We start from the raw sequence: 24853 nt of genomic DNA, 5'->3' as shown, positions 1-24853 counted from the left end.
TCTGACAAGAAAGCATCAACAATTTTGAACCCAAGTCGTGTTTTCATGCCCCACACTTCCCCTGCAATGGAGCACACTTTCACTGATGTATGAGGTACTCTATGAGCACTTACTGATGTATGAGGTACTCTATGAGCACTTAACCCTAACCCTAAAGCTAAGAGAGATGAGATGGGATTAAAAGCACCTTTTGTTGAATCTCTTAACCTTAGTTTTATAGGACTATGCCAGTTTGTCTTGATGCACGATAACCTGAATGTGATATGAAGAAATGATTGACAAAAACACACACACAATACCAATTCATTTTCAGTATACAGATACATGTTAATAAATGCAAATAAAAAAGAAAGAATAGGCCTCCAAAATGAGGTTTGCCCCTTAAACCCAATAAAGAACCCAAATGGATAACCTCACACCAATAATGAAGAGCAGAACATATGCCACTATCTGAACCTGGTTGCTGTGCATGTCAGAGGCTGGACACTAAGCCCTTTCAACTGCTTTAGTTTCCCACACGCTTGAATAGTGGAGACAGGTTTGCTCATCACTGTTACCTCCACTACTCATCTCCGTCATTTACACATTTCTAACACCACTTTCATCTCAGGAATACTTTGATGTTGCGCATTTCATTTTACATGGTAACTGTATCTTGTACAAATAAACATCCTTGGATCCTTGATGTTGGTAAATGTTTCAGGGAGAGGTGAATTCCATGACATTTAAAATGTTAACCACAAGTAAGATTTCCAATGCTAACAATCACTTCAATAGCATGTTAGATTGTATTATCTATCTGATGGACAACAGTTTCTTCAGTTTGTAATAGATTAGCAAATAATTATCCACATTCTGAAATGGACTGTAGTGTGGAGAGGAAATGGTTATGGTAAATCTAAATTCAACAACCTACATACACTTACTGTAAGGTTCTGTTTTTCACAGAATACAAATTAATTGTATTAATGTCTTCCTTGTTGTCCACGTCTCCTCTGAATAGCACTCCTACACGATGTTTTTATTAACATCTAATTCATTCACTCACTTTCATCAAATTTCCAGCAGTCTCATTGAATGCAACCATTACAAACATTCAGCATGTTCTTTACTAATCATTAAAAAATGTAACAATGTGTACATAAAAAACATCCTAAAAAACATCCTAAAAACATTTGTACATGATATATGAGGAGTGCTTGTGTGGATAGTCTCTTTCAATCAGTTCTGACGGTGTTCAGCTTGCTGGTAAGAGACACACAAAGCTGGAGGAATCCTGAGAAGGGTGGTGCCATGGTGTGAAGTGAGTCAGTCCGCTGGTCACGCTGTGGAAAGTTCCACCCCACTGTCACACACGTCTCCCCCGATCACTCCTTCCAGCTTCACATCCTGTATCTGCACAGGGAGGCGTCCATCTACAGAGACGGAGAGTTAGAACTAGACAGTGCACAGGAGACCTGCTTTTTACACTATCATGTTTTTTGGGGTTAAATTAAGTTAAGTACGCAAATAAACAAATTGGAAAACTCTTACCAAAGAGCTCTGTGGTACCAAGGGGAGCTCGGACCTCCTCCGGTTCACACACTGCCCTCTCTAGGACTGACAGAGCATGGCAATTTCCCACAGTCCTCAAGCCTTCCAGCAAGTCCTTGACGGTTCCCCCAGACACCTGCAGATGTTAACACCGTCAATCAGAGCTCACGCATCTGAGAAGACCCTAACCCTAACCCTAACCCTGTCCCAGACATCATCCAGACCTACTTGTACAGTACACTAAAACAATGGGATTGCAATGTGCACAGTTCTTCTTTTTCAACACCAACCATCGTTAATACACGGTGATAGGGGTTAATTATATCAATATACCAATATATGAAATAATCTTTCTGAATTTACTCAATTAAAAAACCCTGACATATGATGACCAGGTGAGGAACCCCTGACAAAGAAATGACAAAGTGTGAAAGTGAAATCTCTCTTTGCTTCGGCGCCTTCTGTTTTTGTGTGAATCATGACACTTAAATTCCCCCCTTGAATATGGAACTTATAATTGAAACCCAGGGGAAATCACAGGGGAGATCCTAGAGAAACTCTAGCTTTTCGAAGAAATATGTGTCTGCGTGTCATACAGTGTGGTTGTCAAGGAGTCAGAATGTGTGTGGGCGCATGCGTACCTCATAGCTGTCCAAATGTAGCTGTCCAGCAGTGTGTGTGTGTGTGTGTGTGTGTGTGTACCTCATAGCTGTCCAGCAGTGTGTGTGTGTGTACCTCATAGCTGTCCAGCAGTGTGTGTGTGTGTGTGTGTACCTCATAGCTGTCCAGCAGTGTGTGTGTGTGTGTGTGTGTGTGTGTGTGTGTACCTCATAGCTGTCCAGCAGTGTGCTGGCAGGTGAGGGGCTGAGTCTGAAGGCGCTGTTGAGGATGCCCAGGCCCAGGGTGTGTGACAGGCTCTCCCACCCGCCCTCCGGGCCCTCGAGGGCCTGGCATAGTGCCTGCTTGGTGTCTGACCCCAAGGTCACCATGTCCCCTGAACAACAAACATGAGTTAGCCACACACCACAGATGAACAGATGACCATGAATTGCAGAAGCCCAGGACTTGTGAAAGTCTGAAACAAACAAAACAAACAACAACCAACCTTGAGAGGGAAGGAAGATGGGGCCGGGGCTTTCTGGTTCGTATTCTTTGCCATTCAGAATTTCCAATATCTGACAGTATGAGTTACAGAGGATATTACAACTGATCAGCATTCAACCCCATATCACTTATGAATTCATATTTAAAGTTATCAGATGTGAAAATGGGGGGGGGGGGGGTTCCAACTGGCAAAGGAGAGAGGTAATATTACCCAGTGCGCAGGGAAAGACGTTATTGATAAGATGAGGTATAAAATGTCTACCAGTGGTACCCATGTGACCCACCTCGGGTGTGGCGGCCATGTTGAGTGGCGTTGTCCCTGGAATGTAGCCTTCGTCGTCCTCTTCGTCCTCATCCCCCAAACAATCCTCCTCTCTGAAGTAGAGTGGCTCAAAGTTCTCCTGGTGAGGATCAGCGCCTGTTCACAGATACTTGGGTTATTTTTGAATGAGATACGGAAATATGTAATATATATTTGGAAACATTACAGAACGTAAATAGAGCCAAACTGTGAGGAAAGGGCGGTGATTTTTATGCATGTAGGAGGTGAAGTGGATGCTAACCAGCAGCCATGAGGAGGGCAGTGAGTTTGACAGAGCCCCTCCCTGCCGCTATGTGGAGCGGGGTAGAGCCGTTGTAGGTACGGCTGTCCACCATGGCGTTACCCTGTAGATCGGGAGAGTTAACAGCAGTTGTTTTTTGTTTTTTTCCCATTGCTGTGTTTGTTTTCTATTCTTTTCTCTTTTTGTGTATTTAGTTGTTTCATAACTTTGTTTATTTCATGTCATTCTTGAGGGCATAAAAAAAAAAAAAAAGAAACGGAGGTCTTAAGTTCCCGTGTGTAAATACAGGATGAATATAAATTGTATCTTCCTTTACAGACTGAGACTGGGTCAGTGGGTCAGGGCCTGCCTGCAGACGTACCTCCAGGAGCAGACACCCAGCCAGGGAGACGTTGTCCATCTCTGTGGCCAGATGGAGGGCTGTGCGACCACAGCTCCGCTCCTTTACCTCCGCGCTGCCGCGGCTGTCCAGGAGCTCCCTGAGGGAGCGAAGGCTGTTGGCCTGCACTGCCAGGTGGACAGCACACAGTCCTGGGGGGCAGAGGAGGCTGTGTGTCCAGACCGTTCTGTCTATGCTTAAAGATTCAGTATGGAACTTCTGCCACGTGAGCCTGCTATGAGCTATCTACCAGGGAAAGATTCAATGCTTCAATCTCACGGTTTTGTGGGTTTGGGTACCCAGGAGACCATATTGTAGGATTTTTTTAATGTTCTGTTTTCGACTGGACACCAAATTAGCAGAGCCAAACAGCAGTCTACAAAAACACAGTTTTCACAGAGAGCTCAATCACTTTTCCCTCTCGATTTATCATAGCAATATAGCAATGCTTACATTTTTATATTAAAAAAATATATAAAATTGTATAAAATAGCACATACTGCAGCTTTAAAACCTTGTGTCTAGAAATTCTTGTCCAAACTTGGTGTCTACAACTTTGTGTACAACTATATTGAGGTATGAACTGTGGTAAAATGGTAGCTTGTTTATAAGGTCATAGAGAATTCAGTCATGTATATATCCATAACCTGTCTTGTTTGTTTGTTTGTGTGTGTACCTGCTGCGTTGGGGAGGTCCACTAACTCAGTCACTTCTTTGTGTTGCAGCAGAAAGCCCACCATTCCTCCCTCCTTCTGCTGGGCAGCCAGGTGAAGAGCTGTGTTTCCATGACGATCTGTCAGGGTGACATCGGCCCCGGCCAATAGCAGGGCCTCGGTGGCTTCCTTCTGCTGGGTGATCACAGCCAGGTGCAAAGGAGTCTGGGATAGGTACAGTATGCACAAAAATGACATAATGGTGTAATTTGCTAGTCTTTTCTGGACTATTGCAACAGGTGGACACAAACACGTATTTGACTCGAGTTTGCCTATTTATGTGCAATTTTGCGAAAAGTGTGAGTCAGACCTGGGTTGAAATACTATTCGAAATACTTTTCTGTGCACAATGGCTCATATCTGGCACAATGAAACCAATGGGCTTTTCCCAAATATGTAAATTCCAGTCACTTGACACTCCAGGGAGACTCTAGCAAACACAAAAGTGAATGAAAGTATTCAGAATAGTAGGATCCAGGTGTGAAATTAGTGAATTAATTACGAGTGTGTGTATTGATTGAAACCTTTATTTATACTCAGGTGAGCTCTGAGGTGAGGCCACCTCATTTGCAGAGCTGCTGAGTGTACAACAACATAAAACAACAAAACAATGTACAGTGCACTTAGTTAAAAACTGTTACAGCATGAATCATAAAGAAATGAAATCTGGCATTTAAATTCCGTAAGGGGAGGAAGAACTTCCAACTTTAACTTGGACTGAATGTCATTCCAGGACTTTGGGGCTGCATAAGTAAATGCTGTCCTGCCAAGTCCTGTACTAGTCCTGTACTAGTCCTGTACTAGTCCTGTACTAGTCCATGGAACGTTAAGTGTGATCCAGTCACTAGAACGTGTTTGATGGGCTGGAGCATTCCTGTCCAACAGGGCAGCTATATACGGTGGCTGTTTGCCGGTCAACGCCTTGAAAATGAACAAGAGCCAATGATAGTCTCGCCGAGCTGCCAGGGATGGCCAGCCAACCTTACTGTAAAGGAGACAATGGTGTGTGTCATACCCATCCCCAGTAATGAATCTAAGTGCAGAGTGGTACACAGAGTCCAAGGGTTTCAGGGTGGAAGCTGAAGCGTGACGGTAAATGACATCTCCATAATCAAGAACAGATAAAAATATTGACTCAACAACTTTTTTCTGACAGAATTGAGGGAATCTTGAGCGATTTCTGTACAGAAAGCCAACCTTTTGGCGCAGCTTTAAGCAAGTTTCTCAATATGAGATTTAAAGATTAACTTTTCATCTATCCACAAGCCCAGATATTTATATTCAGTGACTCTGCTAATTTGTGTACCATTTAGTGATGCTATCTGTAAACTATTGTAATCCACATTTTTTGCCCTGGAAAATATCATGAATTTTGTTTTACAGTAGGACCCCACTCATCCGAACTTCAGAGGTCCGAACCTCCCGGTCTACTGGACAGGCTTAAAATTTTTTTTTTTTTTTTTTTTGCCTGCTATCTGGTTACTGGTGGGATTTTCATTACAGTACTGTATCCTACTGTGAATAACAACAGAACTGTATGTAGACCTACATGTTGCCTGTAGGCTGTAGCCTACTGTCACATTTAATTTCTTTGTTAATGTCGAGCGCAAAACGCAAACGAGTCTGCTGCGTGAGCTGCATTCCTTGGTAGCCAGAAAGCGCGTCAGCAACCTGAAGCAGAGGAGCAACGAGTCATTTTTCATTCCCAATTAATGGACTTCAGGAACACAGATGTGTTGTGAGCATGTAGATTAGCCTACAGTATACTAGACCTACTGTATTTGTTAAATAATAGCCTACAGCCTAGGCCACGTTAGCCTACATCGGTTGTTTTAGAGACTTTCTTTTAGGCTACAATAGCCTAAGACACGACAACTTGTCTGTCATTTCATTTATTTATTTATTGATTATCATTTGCTCTAATTGTTCTAATGTTGGGTTGTTTTTAGGCTATACCATTTTGTTCTGCGAATAGAGTAGCCTATCGATGCAGCGTACGCCTCATTTGAGAATAAAGTAATGTATTTAATCAAAGCACGCACTCAAGTGGAAATTCGGTTATTTTATTATAGGCTACTGTAGGTCTATTATAGGCTAGGCTATATGAGTTTAGTTGGCTATTTGATTGCAATTTTGATGCATTTTCACAAGTAATTAAGGGTATTTATTGGTCTATTATGAGTCTATATGAAACAAGTATACCACTTATTGAATTTGGTGCATTTTAACATATGTTTCAGTCATTCTGACATTTCAGAGATACGAACGACCTTCGGTCGCGTTGGGTTCAGATAAGTGGGGTCCTACTGTATTAGAATTGAGAAAAAGCTTAAGTTGATGTAGGGCATCTTGCAGAGCAATAAAAGAGAGCTGCAAGTTTTCAGTAGCTAACTGCACAGAATCCATGAACATATGTGCATGTATGTAAATAATAAGTCTCTCTTGTGTGAACTAGAGTACCTGGTAGAGGTCATTCCTCATGTTGAGCACCTCCTCTCCAGGGAGCACAGAGATGACCTGGGCCAGACTTCTGAGAGCCTCTGGCTGGCTGTGGATCACACCGAGATGGAGAGTCCTGGAGATGCAGCACAGGAAAAACCTTACTGCTAACGTCAATAATACTGAAGCAACAAGTCACAAGACTGGACGGTATATCATGAATGACCAATGGATGTAACCAATAGCACACATTGAAGGTTGGACAAAGAGTGGTGAAATATTCCCAGGAGTTCCGACTGTGTGTGTGTGTGTGTGTGTGTGTGTAGAAAAAGGACCTACGTGTCTCCATTCTCATCCTGAGTGGTCATGAGGTGGCGCTGTGGAGCTATTAGATAGCGTGCGTCTCCACTGACAGCGTACTGGAAGAGGGCTGCTGCCTGCCTCTCTGCCACCTCCACCAATCTGCCTTCCAACACGCACACTAGAGAAATACACACCGTCACGATACACACACTAGAGAAATACACACACCGTCACGATACACACACTAGAGAAATACACACACTGTCACGATACACACACTAGAGAAATACACACACCGTCACGATACACACACTAGAGAAATACACACACCGTCACGATACACACACTAGAGAAATACACACACTGTCACGATACACACACTAGAGAAATACACACTGTCACGATACACACACTAGAGAAATACACACTGTCACGATACACACACTAGAGAAATACACACTGTCACGATACACACACTAGAGAAATACACACTGTCACGATACACACACTAGAGAAATACACACTGTCACGATACACACACTAGAGAAATACACACTGTCACGATACACACACTAGAGAAATACACACAATGTCACGACGCATACGCTAGAGAAATACACACACTGTCACGATACATGCTAGAGAAATACACACAATGTTATCACACGCACACTAGAGAAATACACACACTGTCAAAACACACAGAGTCATGTAACTCAGTATGGAACACACAAGCCCCAGGCCCACAACAGAGAGACAGAGAGAGAGAGAGAGAAAGAGAGAGAGAGAAAGAGAGAGACACACACTTACACCCACAATCTCTGAAAACTGATTCTGGAGATATTAATTTCCATCTCATGCCCTGGCAAGCTCACCTCTGTCAGACTCCCCGGCACTACACTCTGATTCTGGCCCCATGTCAGGCCCTCTCTCTTCCCTGGTCTCCCCAGCGGCGGTGCACCCTGCCTGGGCTCTGACTCGCAGCACGGCTCCAGAGGCTGCGTCATCGTCCTTGTCACTGTCGTCACCGCTGTCCGCCGCTCCACTCTGGGTGGCTGTGGCATCAAAAAAAAAAGAGATGGGGTTTGATTTACCCCCGGCGGAGTCCATTTCTCTTACCATGACATGTTATCAGTTGCGGTGAGAACATGACGAGTGCCGAAACAAAAACGCCAAGTAGTAGCACACGTTCAGGCTCACTTTGGCCATGCTTGATGCCTGCCCCACCCCCACTCATTCCAGGCGAGAATCCGGTGCCATAGCCAGCTCCGTAGTTATTGTAGGTATAGCCCTGGTAGTAACCTAAAAGATAAACACAAGACTTGATTAGGTTACAGTCTATCAACATGAATGTCATCAATGAACATGGTCCCATTTCTTTTTGCGCCAATAAACATACATGTGATGTGTTATATTATTAGTGTAAGAATATTAATTTTCCAGGATTATTAATGAGAAGCAGGTGCTGTACCTCCCCCTCCGGAACCGGGACCTCCCCCTGTGGCCGACCCGCCCCCCCCTCCTCCGTACATGCCCCCTCCTCCTCCCCCATGGCCGCTGAAGTCCTGGAAGTTGGGTAGCGTCTTCTGCCTCTTCCTCTGCACTTCCTCCTTGTCTGGTGACAGGCAGGGTTTGAATGAGTGGACGGGCAAAGATACAACTGACTTGACTGAACAGCATTTCTCAGTGTTGGTCCTAAGCGGAACTGAGGAGCCCTACTTTCTAAGTAAGTAAGTAAGTACATGTTTATTTATATAGCACCCTTCATAGCTCAAGTGCACAGAGTGCTTTACAGTAGAAACATTAAAAACATCAGAGTCAAATCAGTTACATATGTGCATGTGTATCTGAATACATTAAAGAAAAAATACACAAACACAGTGACATACAGTAAGAGGCCTAGCACTCGAAGGCTTGTCTGTAGAGGTGCGTCTTTAGCACTCTTCTTCCACAAGTCTGATAAAAAGATGAGGCAGTCTCTCTCTCTTTCGTGTCTTTGAAGCTGGTTGGTTATATGACAGTTTCCCATGTCTTTACACAGTCCTTTGCATTTTTATTGAACACTGCGAGGTCCTTTGAGCTGCACTGGTTGGGTAGTAGAGGGCAGACGAGGCAGTGCTGCATTGTCTGCTCCTCTTGTCCACATTCACAGATGGTTTGGCCAGTTTCATAGCCCCATCTGGCCATGGCAGCTTTGGATCGCCCTGTTCCTGTTCTCAGGCGGTTTAGCGTCTTCCACTGGACCCATGGTGCTTCTGAGCCTGGAGGGAGGGCTTCAGATGGAGGGATACCCATTTCAATGGGAGGGGGGTTGTCCTCAAGCCTTTTAGTCCATAGTTGGAGTCTGGTTTCTTCCCGTGATGTTGTTAGGGGCTGGACATGGCTGAGAAAGCTTCTCCTGGACTTCAGCCGTTGGGCCGGGGGTACGCGTCCGTAGAGGACACTTTGAAGCCGAGCTAAGATGAGGCAGTTACAATTGACAACAGTGTGTGTGTGTGTGTGTGAACAACAGTGTGTGTGATCCAAGGCGAGATCCCAACCAGTCAGGTTTTCAAGTCCCCTGCAGGATTATAGTCGTTGCATAGTCACCGAACCATCTCTGTGGCTTGTGCTTCAGGTATTCCATCAAGGAATTAGACTAACATATTAAGAAAACAAACCAGTTGGAATACAAACAAGGGTAGTCAATGGGCTTCCAGGACCAGGTTTGACATACCTATGATCTGTGGGTGGTATGTGAAGGACATACCTATGATCTGTGGGTGGTATGTGAAGGACATACCTATGATCTGTGGGTGGTATGTGAAGGACATACCTATGATCTGTGGGTGGTATGTGAAGGACATACCTATGATCTGTGGGTGGTATGTGAAGGGCTTGGGCTCGCTGGTCTCGTTGTCCGACTTGCGCTTCAGCTGCACAAACACCGAGGTGGGCTTCTGAAGACTCAGGTCCCTGTACTTGGGGGTCTTGAAGACTATGGCGAACTGGTTGGAAATGAAATAAGAGTTAAAATGTTACTCATGTTGATGACCAGAACACTGTATCTGATATCACAGCCCAATGAAAAGCCCTTTCCACTGGGTGTCGGGGTGTGTGTTGGCGTGCTCACCCACCTGTCGGTGGACATCCGTGGGGGAGAAGTCTCCTAGGGCCTCCCACGTCACCCCCGAATCGTCCTCCTCGTAGAAACGCACCTGGATGTCATCTGTCACATGTAATTGAAAAGTAAATTAGTGACCGAAATACATACGGTCACTGTCTTGTGGGTACTTTGATGACTTACTCGTTCACAATAAAGGTTAGGCACATCCTTTGAGTGCTGGTGCAGGACAAAAAATTAAGTTCAAGAATAGGAAAGTCCGCACAACAGCTGACGAAGACCAACTCTGACCGAAACGTTCTGTTTTTAGCACAATAAAACTTGGTGGAGCAGTAGCTGTTGTGCGGACCTTCCTATACTTGTACTTTGATGACTTAATATCTAATTTTCCCCCTACTCAACAACCTAAGAAACAAAGCACATAGTGCAACTGAAAATCCCCTTACTACTGATCAAAACCTTGTGAGGGAACTGTCATGTCCAGGGCTGTTTACAGTCTCCTGACTGACCGACAGAACAAACACAGAGACAGGGCAATACAATTCACTCACAACTCTCTTCCTCCTTAGGAATATTTGCATAACAGACAGGGAATTCCCTGAGGTTGGGAAAGCAGGCCGGAGGAGTACCCACTGTGATGATGTCACATGAACCAGTGTACTGATTGTGAGAAGCACGTCGGTCATGAATTGGTGACGCATTTAAAATGCTTGAAATCCGAACTTATCCTAGCAGGTTTTCACATGACCATTGACTTTACAAAGCTACTCAAGACACTTGCCATGTTGAAGACAAAAACACTACAGTACATCCTCCAATTTGAGATAAGACGTTGTGATAAGGATGATTAACGAGGGTATGTACAGACAACTATTGGACTATATCCTGCCATTTACTACAGTGGAAAAGAGAACAACAATATCGCCAGTTGCACTTCTGGTTCATGTTGTAATTACAAAGTTTCACCTCAATCGGACACTAGTGTCTGGACACCCGAGCCCATCTCGGCTTACATTGTGAAATAAGAATAAAAGGAGGAATAATTGAAAGTGAGTGAAAATGTAAACACAAAACCAACATGAATATAAAGTCAAAGCATTTGAGCATTCAGAGCTATGGAAGCCAGCAGGACAAAGTGGGGTATTGCTGGATTCACTTGGCCTACCTTTCTGGACCTTATCACACAAGAGATAGACCTCCTCTCCTCCAGTCACACATCCGGCTGTTCTGTCCATCCTCACTATCTTCAGGTTGGAGGCATTAGGGGCCTCTATAGATTAGACAGAAGGATGAGAAAGACAGTCAGAAGTAAATGGGCCGCTCTGAACCACTGTTTTAATGGTGCCACAGCAAAACAAAACCACCAATCAGCATTGCCCATATATCTACACCAGAATCCAATAAATGAAACAGGCAGAGGTTTCGTATTACATTTTCATGTGACAGTCAAATCTAGCTCATAAGTTAGCTTATTTTCTGTGAAGTTGTATTCACTTCACAATCAATTTGGGATTTCTAAGCTAACTAACTACCTTGTTGCAAACAAGTTGTTGCACTTCAGTTCACTTCAAAACTCGCCTGTTCAATTATTTCCTTCTCCAGTGTTGACTCCTCATAAGTCAACTGTCAAACTGGATGCATTGACACAGGGGTTGGTGGAGGGAGGGGTCTTGGTGGAGAGGAAGTGGAGCGAGCACTGTGAGGTGGCGGAAGCTACAGACACAGAGCTAGGGAAATGAAACCGGGCCAGGCTTCTGTGGTCTCATTTGAATACAGGACCCATTTTCACACACTGCATTATACAGTCAGCTCAGCAATGTGATGCTGGTCATGAAAGCAACCCAGTTTTGCTATAATGTAACCTTCTAGTGTGGTCTCCTTGGGTCTGTTGCAACAAGTGAGGTGGAGACATTTCTCATACTGTATACTGTGCATGTATATGCTCGGTGACCAAACATCTTTCACTGGCAGGGTATCATAAACACAATGATGGTCTGACTTAAAGGAGTAGTAAAGGGAAAATGCACGTTTAGCCCTGTTTTAAGGTTAATTATGATCATATACAATGGTTCAGATCAAAACATTGACAAAACTAGCACTTTTGAGAAAGTCTGATAATTGTTCTACCACCGTTTAGGTCATACAATGGATGTGGGTGGGCACCTTGAAAAATCTTTCAAAAACATGTTAAACTCTCGATTTCAAAGACAAGAAGCTCACCGAGGGGGTAATTGGTGTCCGTTGGTGTTCTGACATAAAATTCGTGTAACAATTTAAAAGTATGAATCCTGTAGGGTTTTATTGATCATTTTATGAAATCCATTGACTTGTATTGAATTGACCGTTGTAGATGTGTAGATCAATCCGCAGAGGGGATTCAGGAAGCGGAACTACTTACGGTAGCTATTGTTATTGTTTATGTTGCTAGGCTAGTTCCTAGTTTGCGGAAGTTTATACACGTATGTGCTGCGACTAAATAGTTCTATGCTAAATATTTTAAAAAGCCTTTCCAGATGAACTAGAATCTTACTTTATGGCGAATTGTATGTCAGAACGCCAACTAACACCTCGGTGAGTTTCTTGTCTTTGAAATTGAGAGTTTAACATGTTTTTTGAATGATTTTTCACGGTGCCCACCCACATCCATTGTATGACCAAGACAGTGGTAGAGCAATTATCAGACTTTCTCAAAGGTGCTAGTTTTGTCAACGTTTTGATCTGAACCATTGTATATGATCATAAGTAACCTTAAAACAGGGCTAAACATGCATTTTCCCTTTACTACTCCTTTAAATAAAGACGGTCAATGGCTAGAGTAGTATACTTTCAAAGCCCAAGTCCCTCTTGAAAACTGCTCAGATACATTCTTGAAATGGTGAAATGAAGGTAAAATAAATAAGTGGTAGTAGTACATGTAGCTTCCGCTTCCACATATTTCTCATTCTCCTTCTCCTTCATCTAGACCCCTCCCTCCATGAACATATGCGTGAATGCATCCAGTTTGAGAGCGGCTTTCCACGTCTAGTGTTGACTCACTGCTGTCGAAGATGGGGTCTGATATAACAGGGTCCAGCCTCCGAGAGAAACCCCCGTCACTGTCGGGCAGGAAGGCTGTGAACATGAGGCGCACCACGCTCAGGTCCATCTCCTTACACTGGTGACGCGCAGCACTGAGGAGCAGGTTCTTCTGGGGTTCTGGGAGATACATGCAGCATACATGCACTTTACATACATAATTGTGTGTGTGTGTGTTTGTGAGCGCGAGCATATCTGTGTGAGAGTGTGTGTGTGTGATTGGCTGACCTGTGAGCTCCCTGGGAATGCGGACCTCTCCTTGAAAGGTGTCAATATCGGGGTGGATGACAACACCACAGTTGTAGCCCATCCTGTAGGCCTCCGTCATCCGCTCCTCCAGGGTGTTGCACACATTCTTCTTGGTCACATGGAGGATGCCTAGATTGGGGAAACTGGTGGAGACAGCAGTGGAATTGCCATTGAGAGATGGATGCAAGAGTGTTCCAATACTACCGGAGCAAATTTTGTTTGTGACTTGAAGACAAACTATATATCTCAAATTAGAGCTAATAAGACTGTGAATTTCATCCAGTGCTGTATGTGGTTTTTAGCTGCGACCAGCACCTCTGAACATGGCTCGCTCTGCCAATTGGTATGGTTGGTCGCCAAAAGTGCAATGTGGGCCACAGGTGATTAATCCACTAGGACGAGAAGATTCAGTCAGATTGAAAATGCTTGTAGCCTACTCTATAGCTCATAACTCTATAGCTCATAACTCTATAGCTCATAACTCTATAGCTCATAATTCTATAGCTCATAACTCTATAGCTCATAACGTAATGGAAAACCAACGAGCGCAATGGAAAACCAAAAAAAAGCGAGTAAAGTCGAGTCCAGTTGCTACTTTGTCATGCGGTGGAAAACCTACATTAGAGTTGCAGGTCAGATTTTCAGAGAGCAGGATCTACTAAACACTGGGAGTTATACCTGTAGATGAGACCGATGTATGTGTGTGTGTCTGTTTTAAGCACCGGATCAGCTAAAGGAAAATAGGAGAATGTTGAAATTATTTTCCAGGACAACACACGATTTTCCAGGACATTTTACTTTTTGTGCGTGGCGACGCACCAAAGATAGCAAATGTCCGGTTGTCACTCTCTCCCTCGCTCCCTTCCTCTGTTGGGTTGTTGACCTGCAGTTCTATGTTGCTACCGCAAGAGGCAGTTTTTTTTGTGCATGGCTGTAAGCCAGCGCACCTAGACAAGAGGCAGTGTTTTTTTGTGCATGGCTGTAAGCCAGCGCACCTAGAATAGCGTTTGTCCGGTTATCACTCCCTCTCTCCTCCCTCCGGTCAATGTTGACCTGCATTTCTCTGTTGGCACCACAAGAGGCAGTAGTCCCAGCACACCAAAATAAAGGAAACCAAAATCAACCTGCCGATCTCCACTGCACAAGTAGAGTAGTGGTGAGAGCATAGGACTCCCACCCGAGAGACGGGGGTTCAAGGCCCCAGTGGGGATGACTTTATGGGACTATACCCCAAACCTCCACACGTTCATCCTTTCACTCCAACCTTTACCCCTTGCCTTATAGATCAGATCCTGTCCCAACCCCAACCCTTATTCTAACCCCAACCCACTCTAGGGACTGGAAGAAGGACACCAAAACCAACCCGCCGATCTCCGCTGCACAAGTAGAGTAGTGGTGAGAGCATAGGACTCCCACCTGGGAGACGGGGGTTCAAGGCCCCGGTGGTGATGACTTTATGGGACTATACCCCAAACCTCCACACATTCATCCTTTCACTCCAATCTTTTTATCCCTTACCTTTGTCCAGAAACAGAAGTTGAACCAATTGCAGCAAAATAGCTAACATTACAGGAATCATCAGTGTAACTGCTTTAGCCACTGACTGCTACCATTATTGTTATGGAAGCTGCTGCTAGTTGTTGTGAGCTCATGAGCTAACTGTCTATCCCGCTCTTATTGTGCAGGATTAGCATTGGAAGCATTGGAACTGATGTGTCCAGGTGACAAGACCCATCTTAATTTATCAGACATTATTTCATGTCATTTCAATTCACAGCTATTTCAGTGGTGTGACTAGCTTCCGTTCGACCAGACCTGAACATAAACAAGCCAGCCACGCACATAAGCCAGGCTGGACCTGGCCTGGTTCTCTCATTTTCCATGTGTTTTCATGACTGGAAATTGGTCACCCGTTTTCCAGGACGCGTGGGAACCCTGTACTAATCTCCGGAGTTACAAATGTGACCGGTATGTGTGTGTGTGTGTGTGTGTGTGTGAGTGACCGGTATGTGTATGTGTATGTGTGTGTGTGTGTGTGTGTTTGTGTGTCTGTTTGAAGCGGGAGTCACACCTGATGCTGGAGTCTTTGGGAGACAGGTCAGAGATGCAGATGCCCTTGTCACACTGCTTACCCACCAGGCTGTGGGCGTGAAGGTGTGGGTGGTTGGAGTTGGTGACCAGCTGGACCACCACACGCGCCATGCCCTGGTAGTTACAGATCTGGCCACACAAAACAAATGGGTTTATTAGGGAATTCAATTATATATCATATTTGCCGTTATCAAAACTTAAATCCCTGAGGAAGCAGATAGTCACAGCCTTATGTTCCTCAAGGAACGAAGAGGAAGTAAGTACTGTAAGTAATGCCATATTGTTGCAGAATTCTGTATTGGGTGAAAACCTGAGGGTTAGTGACTACTGAGTTGAGTCAAAAAGTTTTTGAGTTTTCCTGTCATTTTGTCGTGCATATATTCTGTGGTTAGTCAAACACTTTCTCTGGGGATAAATGAGTCACTAGCACCCACAGTGTCGCATACCCACACAAACACACGTTTGCACGAAGACACATACTATATGGGCCGATGAAAGTCGCAGGTTATAGAGCATGAAGAGGAAGATGAAAGTGCTGAAATTGGCCTACTGGGCTGCTCCTTAGGAAGAACGTCCAGTGCATTTACCCAGCAACATTGACATATCCCATTAGAACGTTCTGTTGTCTATTGGAGGACCAACTTGCACCCTGCCTACTTTTCCATAAGCGGAGCCATTTCTCAAAGGTCATCTTTTTCCACATCATCAGTCACAGGTCTTGTTTGTGTCCTCAAATCGTATCATGGGAAACCCCCAGTTTACCTGGCAGACAACTCTTCACAGAAACGAGCAGGGCACCGTTTATTGCTGCCCAGTGATCTGATTTGAAACATTACAAACATGAGTCACTTTCTGGGTGACGCTCAGTGTCTGTTTTTACACCTCAGTCTACATGTCTGAGGACGACAGAAACTTAGCAAACAGAAGTGAGAAAACTGCTTCAATGATGCTTCACCAAAATCCTATCACAATCATAGGCCTTTAACACTTCAATCCAGCAACACTACATTCTATTGACAACTACTCCTGGCATTCACTTTGGCCATCACCGTGACTAATACTATGAGCACATCACATCAACCATGAGAACTATAACGGTGAGGGCATGGTGTACAAACAGGCCTATGGCTCTGTAAAGCTGCTATAGAGCACTGACACTATGGACCCCAGCCAGCCTGGAGGGTGCCGAGACTCTTTCCTCTTTGGAGGGTGAAAATACATTTTACTTTTAATTTATTTATCAACATGGACATATACACTTACTTGACTGATGCATATCCTAGTTATCTACAAGTAGTAGACTGTTACACTTATTGTTAATTGTATTGCTCTCTTGTATATTTGGATTTTGTATACCTTGTACATGCATGTTGTCCTTACCACTGTAACATGACAAATTTCCACCTGGGACATTGGGAATCAATATAGTATCTATCTCTCTGATCCTCTTCCTGGTTCACAGGACAAACGGTAACCTGTATGTATACAAGCATGTGTTCCTGGAGAAGCCATGTGTTGTTCCATAGGTTTTGCAGGTGAAGACTTCAGCTGTCATACTTAGGGCAAATTCCATGTCACAATACATGTAGGCCTATATTATGTAGCATTTAGGCGTAATCTTTTATCTTTTATACATTGTGCGTGACTCACTCCGCCCACCATCCCCCACCCTTCCACACACAGACACATACAGTATCAACACAACACAACAAAACAAAAAGCCAGTCGGTGAAATAGTTGCTGTAACAACGCATGACTTCTGAGAAACCTCGTTTCAGGCTGCACATGTCTGGGTCTGTCTGAGACCCTGTGGCTAGGCTGACAACACCACATTTCCTGTTCTAGAGAGCATTTGACACTTCCTTGTAATTATGTGTGGATGAAACATGAGGAAATTCCCGACCAATCTGAAACAAAGGCAAAGGTGATTTTGATGATAAACTTGGATGTAACCTTAGGGTGGCACTACATGGCTATGCAACCTACTATATGAACTTATATTAGGACCACTATACATAATAAGTAGACAGCTGTACACAGATGTCAATAGAAGGCTCTGGCCAAGGCCTAATATTTCTCTATCATGACTACAGAATTTCACTAAACCTTCTAGGCATAAACCTCTAAAAGTTTAAAGCCTAAAATATCTTCAATGTGATCACTTGTAGATGATGAGACATTGGAGAGAGTGGCTCAATATCACATCCCTCCCTACAACTTAAGCAACAAATGTTTGACTTGTTGACAGGGATTTCCCAGAGTTCAGTCTGAACATAGTTCAAATTGTCAAGGATATATGAGTATTTGTGGAGTGTGTGCATGCTGTGTGTACTGTATACATGGGAGAGAGACAGATTAGAGAGAAAGAGAGACAGAGAACGAAAAAAAGAAAACACAATGGCTTCATTATCAAAATACTTTTGTGACTTTTGTACAAACACCGGTCAGCATTCCAGGCCGAAGCCTAATTTTCCTTCATTCATTTACGACTATGCAGAACAAATATTCCTAGAAGCTTCCAGTGAATGTTGAGGGGAATTCCCACTCCTACTTGTTCAGTCAGGACACACCCACAGTTCACCAATTAAAGACACGTGGAGAATACCATGTAAGATACCACAATGATCTGCATGCAGGTCCACCAGAGAACATGTATGTTACCTTGACTTGGGGATAGGACTTCCTGTTCTTCTCACTGGAGGCTCCTGGGAGTCCGCCATGAGATGGGCCCTCGCAGCCGTAACGGAACCTAAAGCCTCGCTGGTAAAGACATGCGGCCACCTTTAAACCCGCCAGTCACCCAAACACCTCGAGACAATGTTTTACAACTCAACAGCAGATTGGGGAAATTGTGGGGGAGCAGAGTGGGGGAAGATAAGATGTACCTGTTTGGGCTGCTCAGTGATTTGGAGGTACGGTCCATCTGCTGAAATAAAACAACACAAAAAAACATATTGAGTATCTTCGCATTCAAATGAGAAGAAATGTGTATGAGCACAGGACACCTTGCATTTCAATAGGTTTTAATGATGACTGTTTTAATGATGACTGTTTTAATGATGACTGTTTTAATGATGACTGTTTCTTGGGGGTGATACGCCCACTGAAATAAGCAAGGTCAATAATAAGCCCTTGAGCTGGAAGACCAAGCTGCAGGTCAACCATGATATTCACATCTTTCTGCCTGAAGTATGCTGCAAATTCCTCACATTTTGAGGTAGAAAACAGATTGCCAGGTGTTTTGGGGGATTTATAAGGCTGTCAACCCCTCCCACCCCGGTCACAATCTCTTTGAACCATTCCCCTCCAGAAGCAGGCTGCGGTCCATCAGCACCAAAACCTCACGCCACAAAAACAGCTTCTTCCCCACTGCCACCAGCCTCATCAGGCTTGTGTCCCCCTCTGACTCTGCCCCCTCTGACGCTGCCCCCTCTGACGCTGCCCCCTCTGACGCTGCCCCCTCTGACGCTGCCCCCTCTGACGCTGCCCCCTCTGACGCTGCCCCCTCTGACTCTGTCCCCTCTGTCGCTGCCCCCTCTGTCGCTGCCCCCTCTGACTCTGTCCCCTCTGACTCTGTCCCCTCTGACTCTGTCCCCTCTGACTCTACTTCCACATGACCACTGACTGTACTGTACGTAGGCTCACACTTCACACACATATCGCAACGGCACACAGACTGTACAGTATATATACAAAATATTGCACACACATTTACACTCATCGCACAGCATTTTGGATATTGTATTTTGTACTCCTCATTTGCACTGTCATGTCTTGTCCTTGCACCTTGTCTAAGGTTGTCTCATCAGTGTTATGCCCCAATTGACCAAAACAAATTCCCAGTATGTGTAAAAACTACCTGGCTAATAAAACTGATTCTGATTCTGATCTGGATGCCACAGAACTTCCGCCATCTCAATCAGGGTAAAAGAGAGGTACTAGTCATTGGTGAAAAAGCCAACATTTTAAAATCCATATCAAGAATATGACTAAAACCTCTTTTTAAAAATCACTTAAAGAACATCGCTAATGCCGGGCTCACACTACAGGACTTTTAAAATCCTAACCAATTTTGAAATCGGTTGGCATCCCACACATAAGGAGAATCTTAATAGATGTTTGTCTCGTGAATCTCAAACAAGCACACACTACAAGATTTGGAAATAACGGTTCATCACACGCTACAGGATATTATTGTGCTTGAGGAAGCAACGAACCACTGCTCTCGCCGTATTGCTTGTAAAGTAGTGATGTAAATATCAAACATGTTTGATATTATCGAGGCCGCCCCGATGGGTCTGTGAGCCAATCAAGAGGTATAAGATTGGATCTGTAAACCCCTCACATTACAAGATAATCTGGGCCAAACATCGGTACCGACCAGCGTTCCAGACCAGATTTCACCCCGATTGTGGGGAGGGGTGAATCAGGGATGAATCTATTGTGAGCCTGGCTTTAGGGTCAACCTGTTCTCTCTCAGGCTGACTGATAGACTAATGCATGCTTTACCACTAGCAGGCTGGATTACTGGGACACTTTCTTGTCTGGTCTACCAAAGAAGGCCTCTAATTAGTTAAACATTTTCCAGGACCTTACTGTTTAACTTTTTATGTATTATGTGTCTTATAATGTAGTATTTATGTGTATGTGGGTTTTACAATGTGTTATTATGATCAATCTAACATTACTACCATTCTGGTAAAGTATATACTACTAGGTACTAGCTACTGTGGTTCACAGTATCACATTTTAAATGTTTTATAATGTGTTGTGTCTTATAATGTAGTATTTGTGCTGTGTAGCCCTATGTGCTTTGTAATATATTACTATAATATAACATAAGTCACCATTTTCCAGGAGCTTGCTCGACTGTCTCGTTGAGAGGTCAAGGAAGATTTCTATTTATTTTCCTATATTGGCTCAAATGGGTGAAATGGTTTCTTGCCTCCTTCTGGAAATTTAGTGTCAGGGTTAGTACAGTATATACGTACAGCTTTTATTTCCCCTTTTCTGTGAGTCACATTGTGTTGTATCTGTGTATGAAATAAGCTGTAACTGTAAATATAAAGTTGATCTGGAACAGAAGTGTGCACTCTTATCTCTCCAGAAATCATGGGTTTACCCAGCATATATGTATAACAGTATTTATACAGTAGGCTACATTAATTAATGGATTTAATTTCAGAAATGGAACATGTAGCTTCGTAGTTCCATGTAAGTGAATGTTTTGTTTTGTTTTTTTAACCAAAAGTGATGTAGACGCCTCCTGTCTTAGCAGCAGGTATTTGACAGCATCCTCCTAGCAGCTAACTGAGAAGACTTCCTGTCTAATGCACATCACAGTCACAGCCACATCCTCCCACTAATGCTCGCTTGCCACCTCAATCAAACAAACCAGCTGCTGCAACAAGCCATGCAACAAGCCATGCAACAAGCCATGCAACAAGCCATGCAACAAGCCATGCAACAAGCCATGCAACAAGCCATGCAACAAGCCAAGCAACAAGCCAAGCAACAAGCCATGCAACAAGCCATGCAACAAGCCATGCAACAAGCCATGCAACAAGCCATGCAACAAGCCATGCAACAAGCCATGCAACAAGCCAAGTGAGACTATGCTTCAGCAGCCACTGAGATACTGAATCCATCAGTTGAAATGGAAAACCTGTTGCTCATTGGACGTTGACTTTGTCCCTCAGCTCCTGTAGCCTATGCCCTATCACATTGCCCATTTGCAAAAACACTTGGGCTTGTCTGCCCACATGAGGACAGGTATCCCCCAAGAGTACTGGTTTCTCTACAGTATGTATGATACTTGCTGTCACTAGTCTCATTTAAACATTGGTTTCTATCTAGATGTTTGAAAAAGCGTGGTTTTCAACAGCCCTCTGGAGATACAGAAGAGAGAAGTGAGAGTGTCCTGAGTGAGAAGGAGAAGTGGGCTTGTAACTACGTTAAGTTACAACTCCCAAAGATATCATGACATCATGGAATATGTAGAGAGTGGGTCGTATGCCCACCTCCCTTGTTCTCTGTAAAGCGCATTGTGTTGTGTGAAATGCGCTATACAAATGAAGCTTTGATTGATTGATTGATTGATTGATTGATTGATTGATTGATCATGAAACAAACTTTTTCAGTTTGCCTCAAAGAGGAGAGGGACTTTTTTATTTATTTAAACCATTAATTATCGTAATAATTATGTTATCAGCAGACAACTAATGACCATAGCATGACCCCAGACTGAGAGGGGATAATGCTGTGACTATGGAGTTATGAATTCTTACCTGTTCGCAGCGCTGTGGCTTGTTGTATGGGATTGAATTGTCCAATGTCCCATATTGTTGGATCTTGGAGATTGTTTATGTCATGATAGAACTACAACATAAACAGAGGATTAAATTAAAAGCTCAGAATAAATGATCCCACATTAAAGCAGCAATATAACATCATCATAACAATAAGAGACACTGCTAAGAGAAACAACAGAATAGCAACAGGTAAATGATTTCAGTGGCTTGTGAAAAATACTCATATGAAGACGACAAACAGGCCTAGGTGTAAGGGGACACGGGGTATACCTGGTAGTCCTCTGCAGCCATGGTGTCTAGGAGGACACAAAGAACAAAACATCATAAGGAACACAGGAGCACGACAGGTAGCCTACAAAAGCATGGTGATTATACTTATACTTACACTATATGGCATCTAAAGGATCGAAAGTATCCTAGACACAAATTGTGACGCCTAACTTAACTTATTTAAGTTGTTAAATTCTGTATACAGAAGTCGAAGTAGAAGAACTAGCCTATTGAATGTGTCCCGATCTGGGGCTGGAAGATATCACGAAACATAATACAGCGAATTAATTCTTACAACATGAAGATCAAAGAAAGTCTTTGACAGTGAAGTGAAGACCTTCGTTTCCTCACCTAGTCTATTCTACCAGTGCCTGTCAAACATGGCAAGAGTACAAGTTGACAATGACTCCACTGATGCCATCCTCATCAGATATGGGCAGCTCACATGTTACTGGATGGCATCAACTTCAGTTGGCAAGTCACTCCTGTCCTTTAGAAGTGTCCCGTTCACACAGGTGTGTGCTACAGGTAGCTAGCACTGTGCTCTCAAGCTGCTACAGGTAGCTAGCTAGCACTGGGCTCTGCTATAGGGAGCTAGCACTGGGCTCTGCTATAGGGAGCTAGCACTGGGGCTCTGCTATAGGGAGCTAGCACTGGGCTCTGCTATAGGGAGCTAGCACTGGGCTCTGCTATAGGGAGCTAGCACTGGGCTCTGCTATAGGGAGCTAGCACTGGGGCTCTGCTATAGGGAGCTAGCACTGGGCTCTGCTATAGGGAGCTAGCACTGGGCTCTGCTATAGGGAGCTAGCACTGGGCTCTGCTATAGGGAGCTAGCACTGGGGCTCTGCTATAGGGAGCTAGCACTGGGCTCTGCTATAGGGAGCTAGCACTGGGGCTCTGCTATAGGGAGCTAGCACTGGGGCTCTGCTATAGGGAGCTAGCACTGGGCTCTGCTATAGGGAGCTAGCACTGGGCTCTGCTATAGGGAGCTAGCACTGGGGCTCTCAAGCTGCCTAGCTAACGTTAGCTAACTAACACACACTACGTTGTGGGGAGGTGTTGTGTTGTTCTCACTGCTAGTAGGCACCTGGTCATCTACAACATCACTATTGTTTGCCAAGTAGGTACTTGGTAGTTAGCTAGCACAACAAGTCTCTGAGCTAATGAGGAAGTGGAGTGGACCACACAAAAGGCAGTATACAAACAGTTGTTGTAACTTATCTAGCTATCTAATTAGCACTAGCAAACATCTACCTATGCTAACGGTAAGATTCATTCATTCTTGGCAATTAGCCGTGTCACAAAGAACAGCCGACGTTTACCTTGACGAGGTCACTAACTGTTAGTCCGACTCCACCATGTAGTCGCCGTGGTCCCAGTCCTCTCTCTGCTAGCCTGCTAGCCTGCTAGCTCAACCAGTCCTCTGCTGCTAGCCTGCTAGCTCAACCAGTCCTCTCTCTGCTAGCCTGCTAGCTCAACCAGTCCTCTGCTGCTAGCCTGCTAGCTCAACCAGTCCTCTCTCTGCTGCTAGCCTGCCTGCTCAACTGGGCTGTGATCTATTGCGCCATGCTGCTGTTTGGGTGAGCTGATTAACGCTTCTAGCTAGATCAAATCAAACAGCGTCATATGGTATGGCACCAGTCTTTTCCGCTCAAACTGGACAGTTTGTGTTTAAGTTAAGTATAGATTAAATTTCTCAAAGTGCTAAGCACAAAAAGACAGCTACCAACTTGGACAGTTGTAAAATTTACTTCCCCACTGGAAATTCCCAGTGACGTAGTAGCAGCTACAAAAGTTGGTGAGACTCGCTGACCTTTTTGCGTCATATGCCTCCTGGTGGTCGTTAAATAGTGTTACATATACGCGAAAAGGAAATCCCGTTTACTTACTGACTTCTGAATAACCCAAAGGGAATATCGTCCCCATGACCCTAGGCATTCCAATACCTCTGAAAGGATTGGTGTCAGTAATGAGATTGCTTTACTTTTCTTGGCTGCTCTCCATTTTTCAACATCTTGGCTTCTCTCAGAAGTGTGTTTGTCTTGTTTACCTCAGTAGAACCAATTGCTATACAGCACTAATAACATTCATATTTTCATTATTCAAAGGGACGATACATCTGTGGCAATAATGTAGCCTAAATCAGACCTGTAACATTTAGATTTTCTTGTGTGAACACGAAGAATGACTCCAGCATTGATGTCACCAAAACCAAAAGTAGATTGTGAATGTTGCAGTTACAGAACTATCCATTCCACATTCCAGCTACTTACTTACTATAATCCTTTAAAAAACAGCATAAGGTGTCACAATAGTTTATTATGATTAGACACATATTTGTTACACTTCATATCTTTTCATATATCTTTAGTTATTCCAACATATATCTTTACATTTTGTTATTTAACATTCAAGGTAACCGAACATAACACCTAAAAGCATTTTTAAAATAACACAATTAGTGCAATTTACAGTTAGAACTTTACATTTCAAACTAAAAACAGCTTTTGTCTGCAAAAATATACATATCTATTCATACATTAGACTTCAGTTAAGACTTAAGTAGAACGTAAAATACTTTAATTTACGGAAAATTAAAAAAAAAATTGACAAAAAAGTCATCTAGAGGCACATTAGCTCAAATAATCTAGAAATGCTTACATGTATGATATTCAAATCACTGCACCAACAGGAGTGGAACACACACGCAAGTTAAACAT

General features: G+C 43.7%; 1 protein-coding gene across 1 annotated transcript; it reads right to left on the bottom strand.

The window, feature by feature from the left end:
• Positions 1–23586, bottom strand: nfkb1 (nuclear factor of kappa light polypeptide gene enhancer in B-cells 1). Its single transcript, XM_084455822.1, has 24 exons — positions 23456–23586; positions 22134–22159; positions 21840–21930; positions 18438–18478; positions 18214–18312; positions 15533–15681; positions 13441–13604; positions 13174–13332; positions 11303–11407; positions 10151–10242; positions 9883–10021; positions 8506–8649; positions 8235–8336; positions 7910–8089; positions 7071–7212; positions 6753–6867; positions 4256–4457; positions 3562–3731; positions 3201–3303; positions 2922–3055; positions 2639–2708; positions 2361–2527; positions 1534–1669; positions 1–1415 (listed from the first exon to the last, which is right to left on the bottom strand). The coding sequence occupies exons 2-24, from the start codon at positions 22152–22154 to the stop codon at positions 1321–1323; spliced, it is 2820 nt and encodes a 939-aa protein (XP_084311948.1). The 5' UTR covers positions 22155–22159; positions 23456–23586; the 3' UTR covers positions 1–1320.
• Positions 23587–24853: the final 1267 nt, after the last annotated feature.

This window comes from Borostomias antarcticus, assembly GCF_949987555.1.
Source record: "Borostomias antarcticus genome assembly, chromosome: 22".
Lineage (NCBI taxonomy): Eukaryota > Metazoa > Chordata > Actinopteri > Stomiiformes > Stomiidae > Borostomias > Borostomias antarcticus.
This window is presented reverse-complemented; position numbering and strand designations above follow the sequence as displayed.

Excerpts from the sequence above, each read along its gene's own strand:
- nfkb1 (XM_084455822.1), bottom strand. The coding sequence starts at position 22,154 with ATGGCTGCAGAGGACTACCAG. Across the intron at positions 3,304-3,561 it reads CTGGGTGTCTGCTCCTGGAG|GGTAACGCCATGGTGGACAG; the intron begins GTACGTCTGCAG and ends CCCGATCTACAG. Across the intron at positions 1,416-1,533 it reads TGGTACCACAGAGCTCTTTG|ATGGACGCCTCCCTGTGCAG; the intron begins GTAAGAGTTTTC and ends CCGTCTCTGTAG.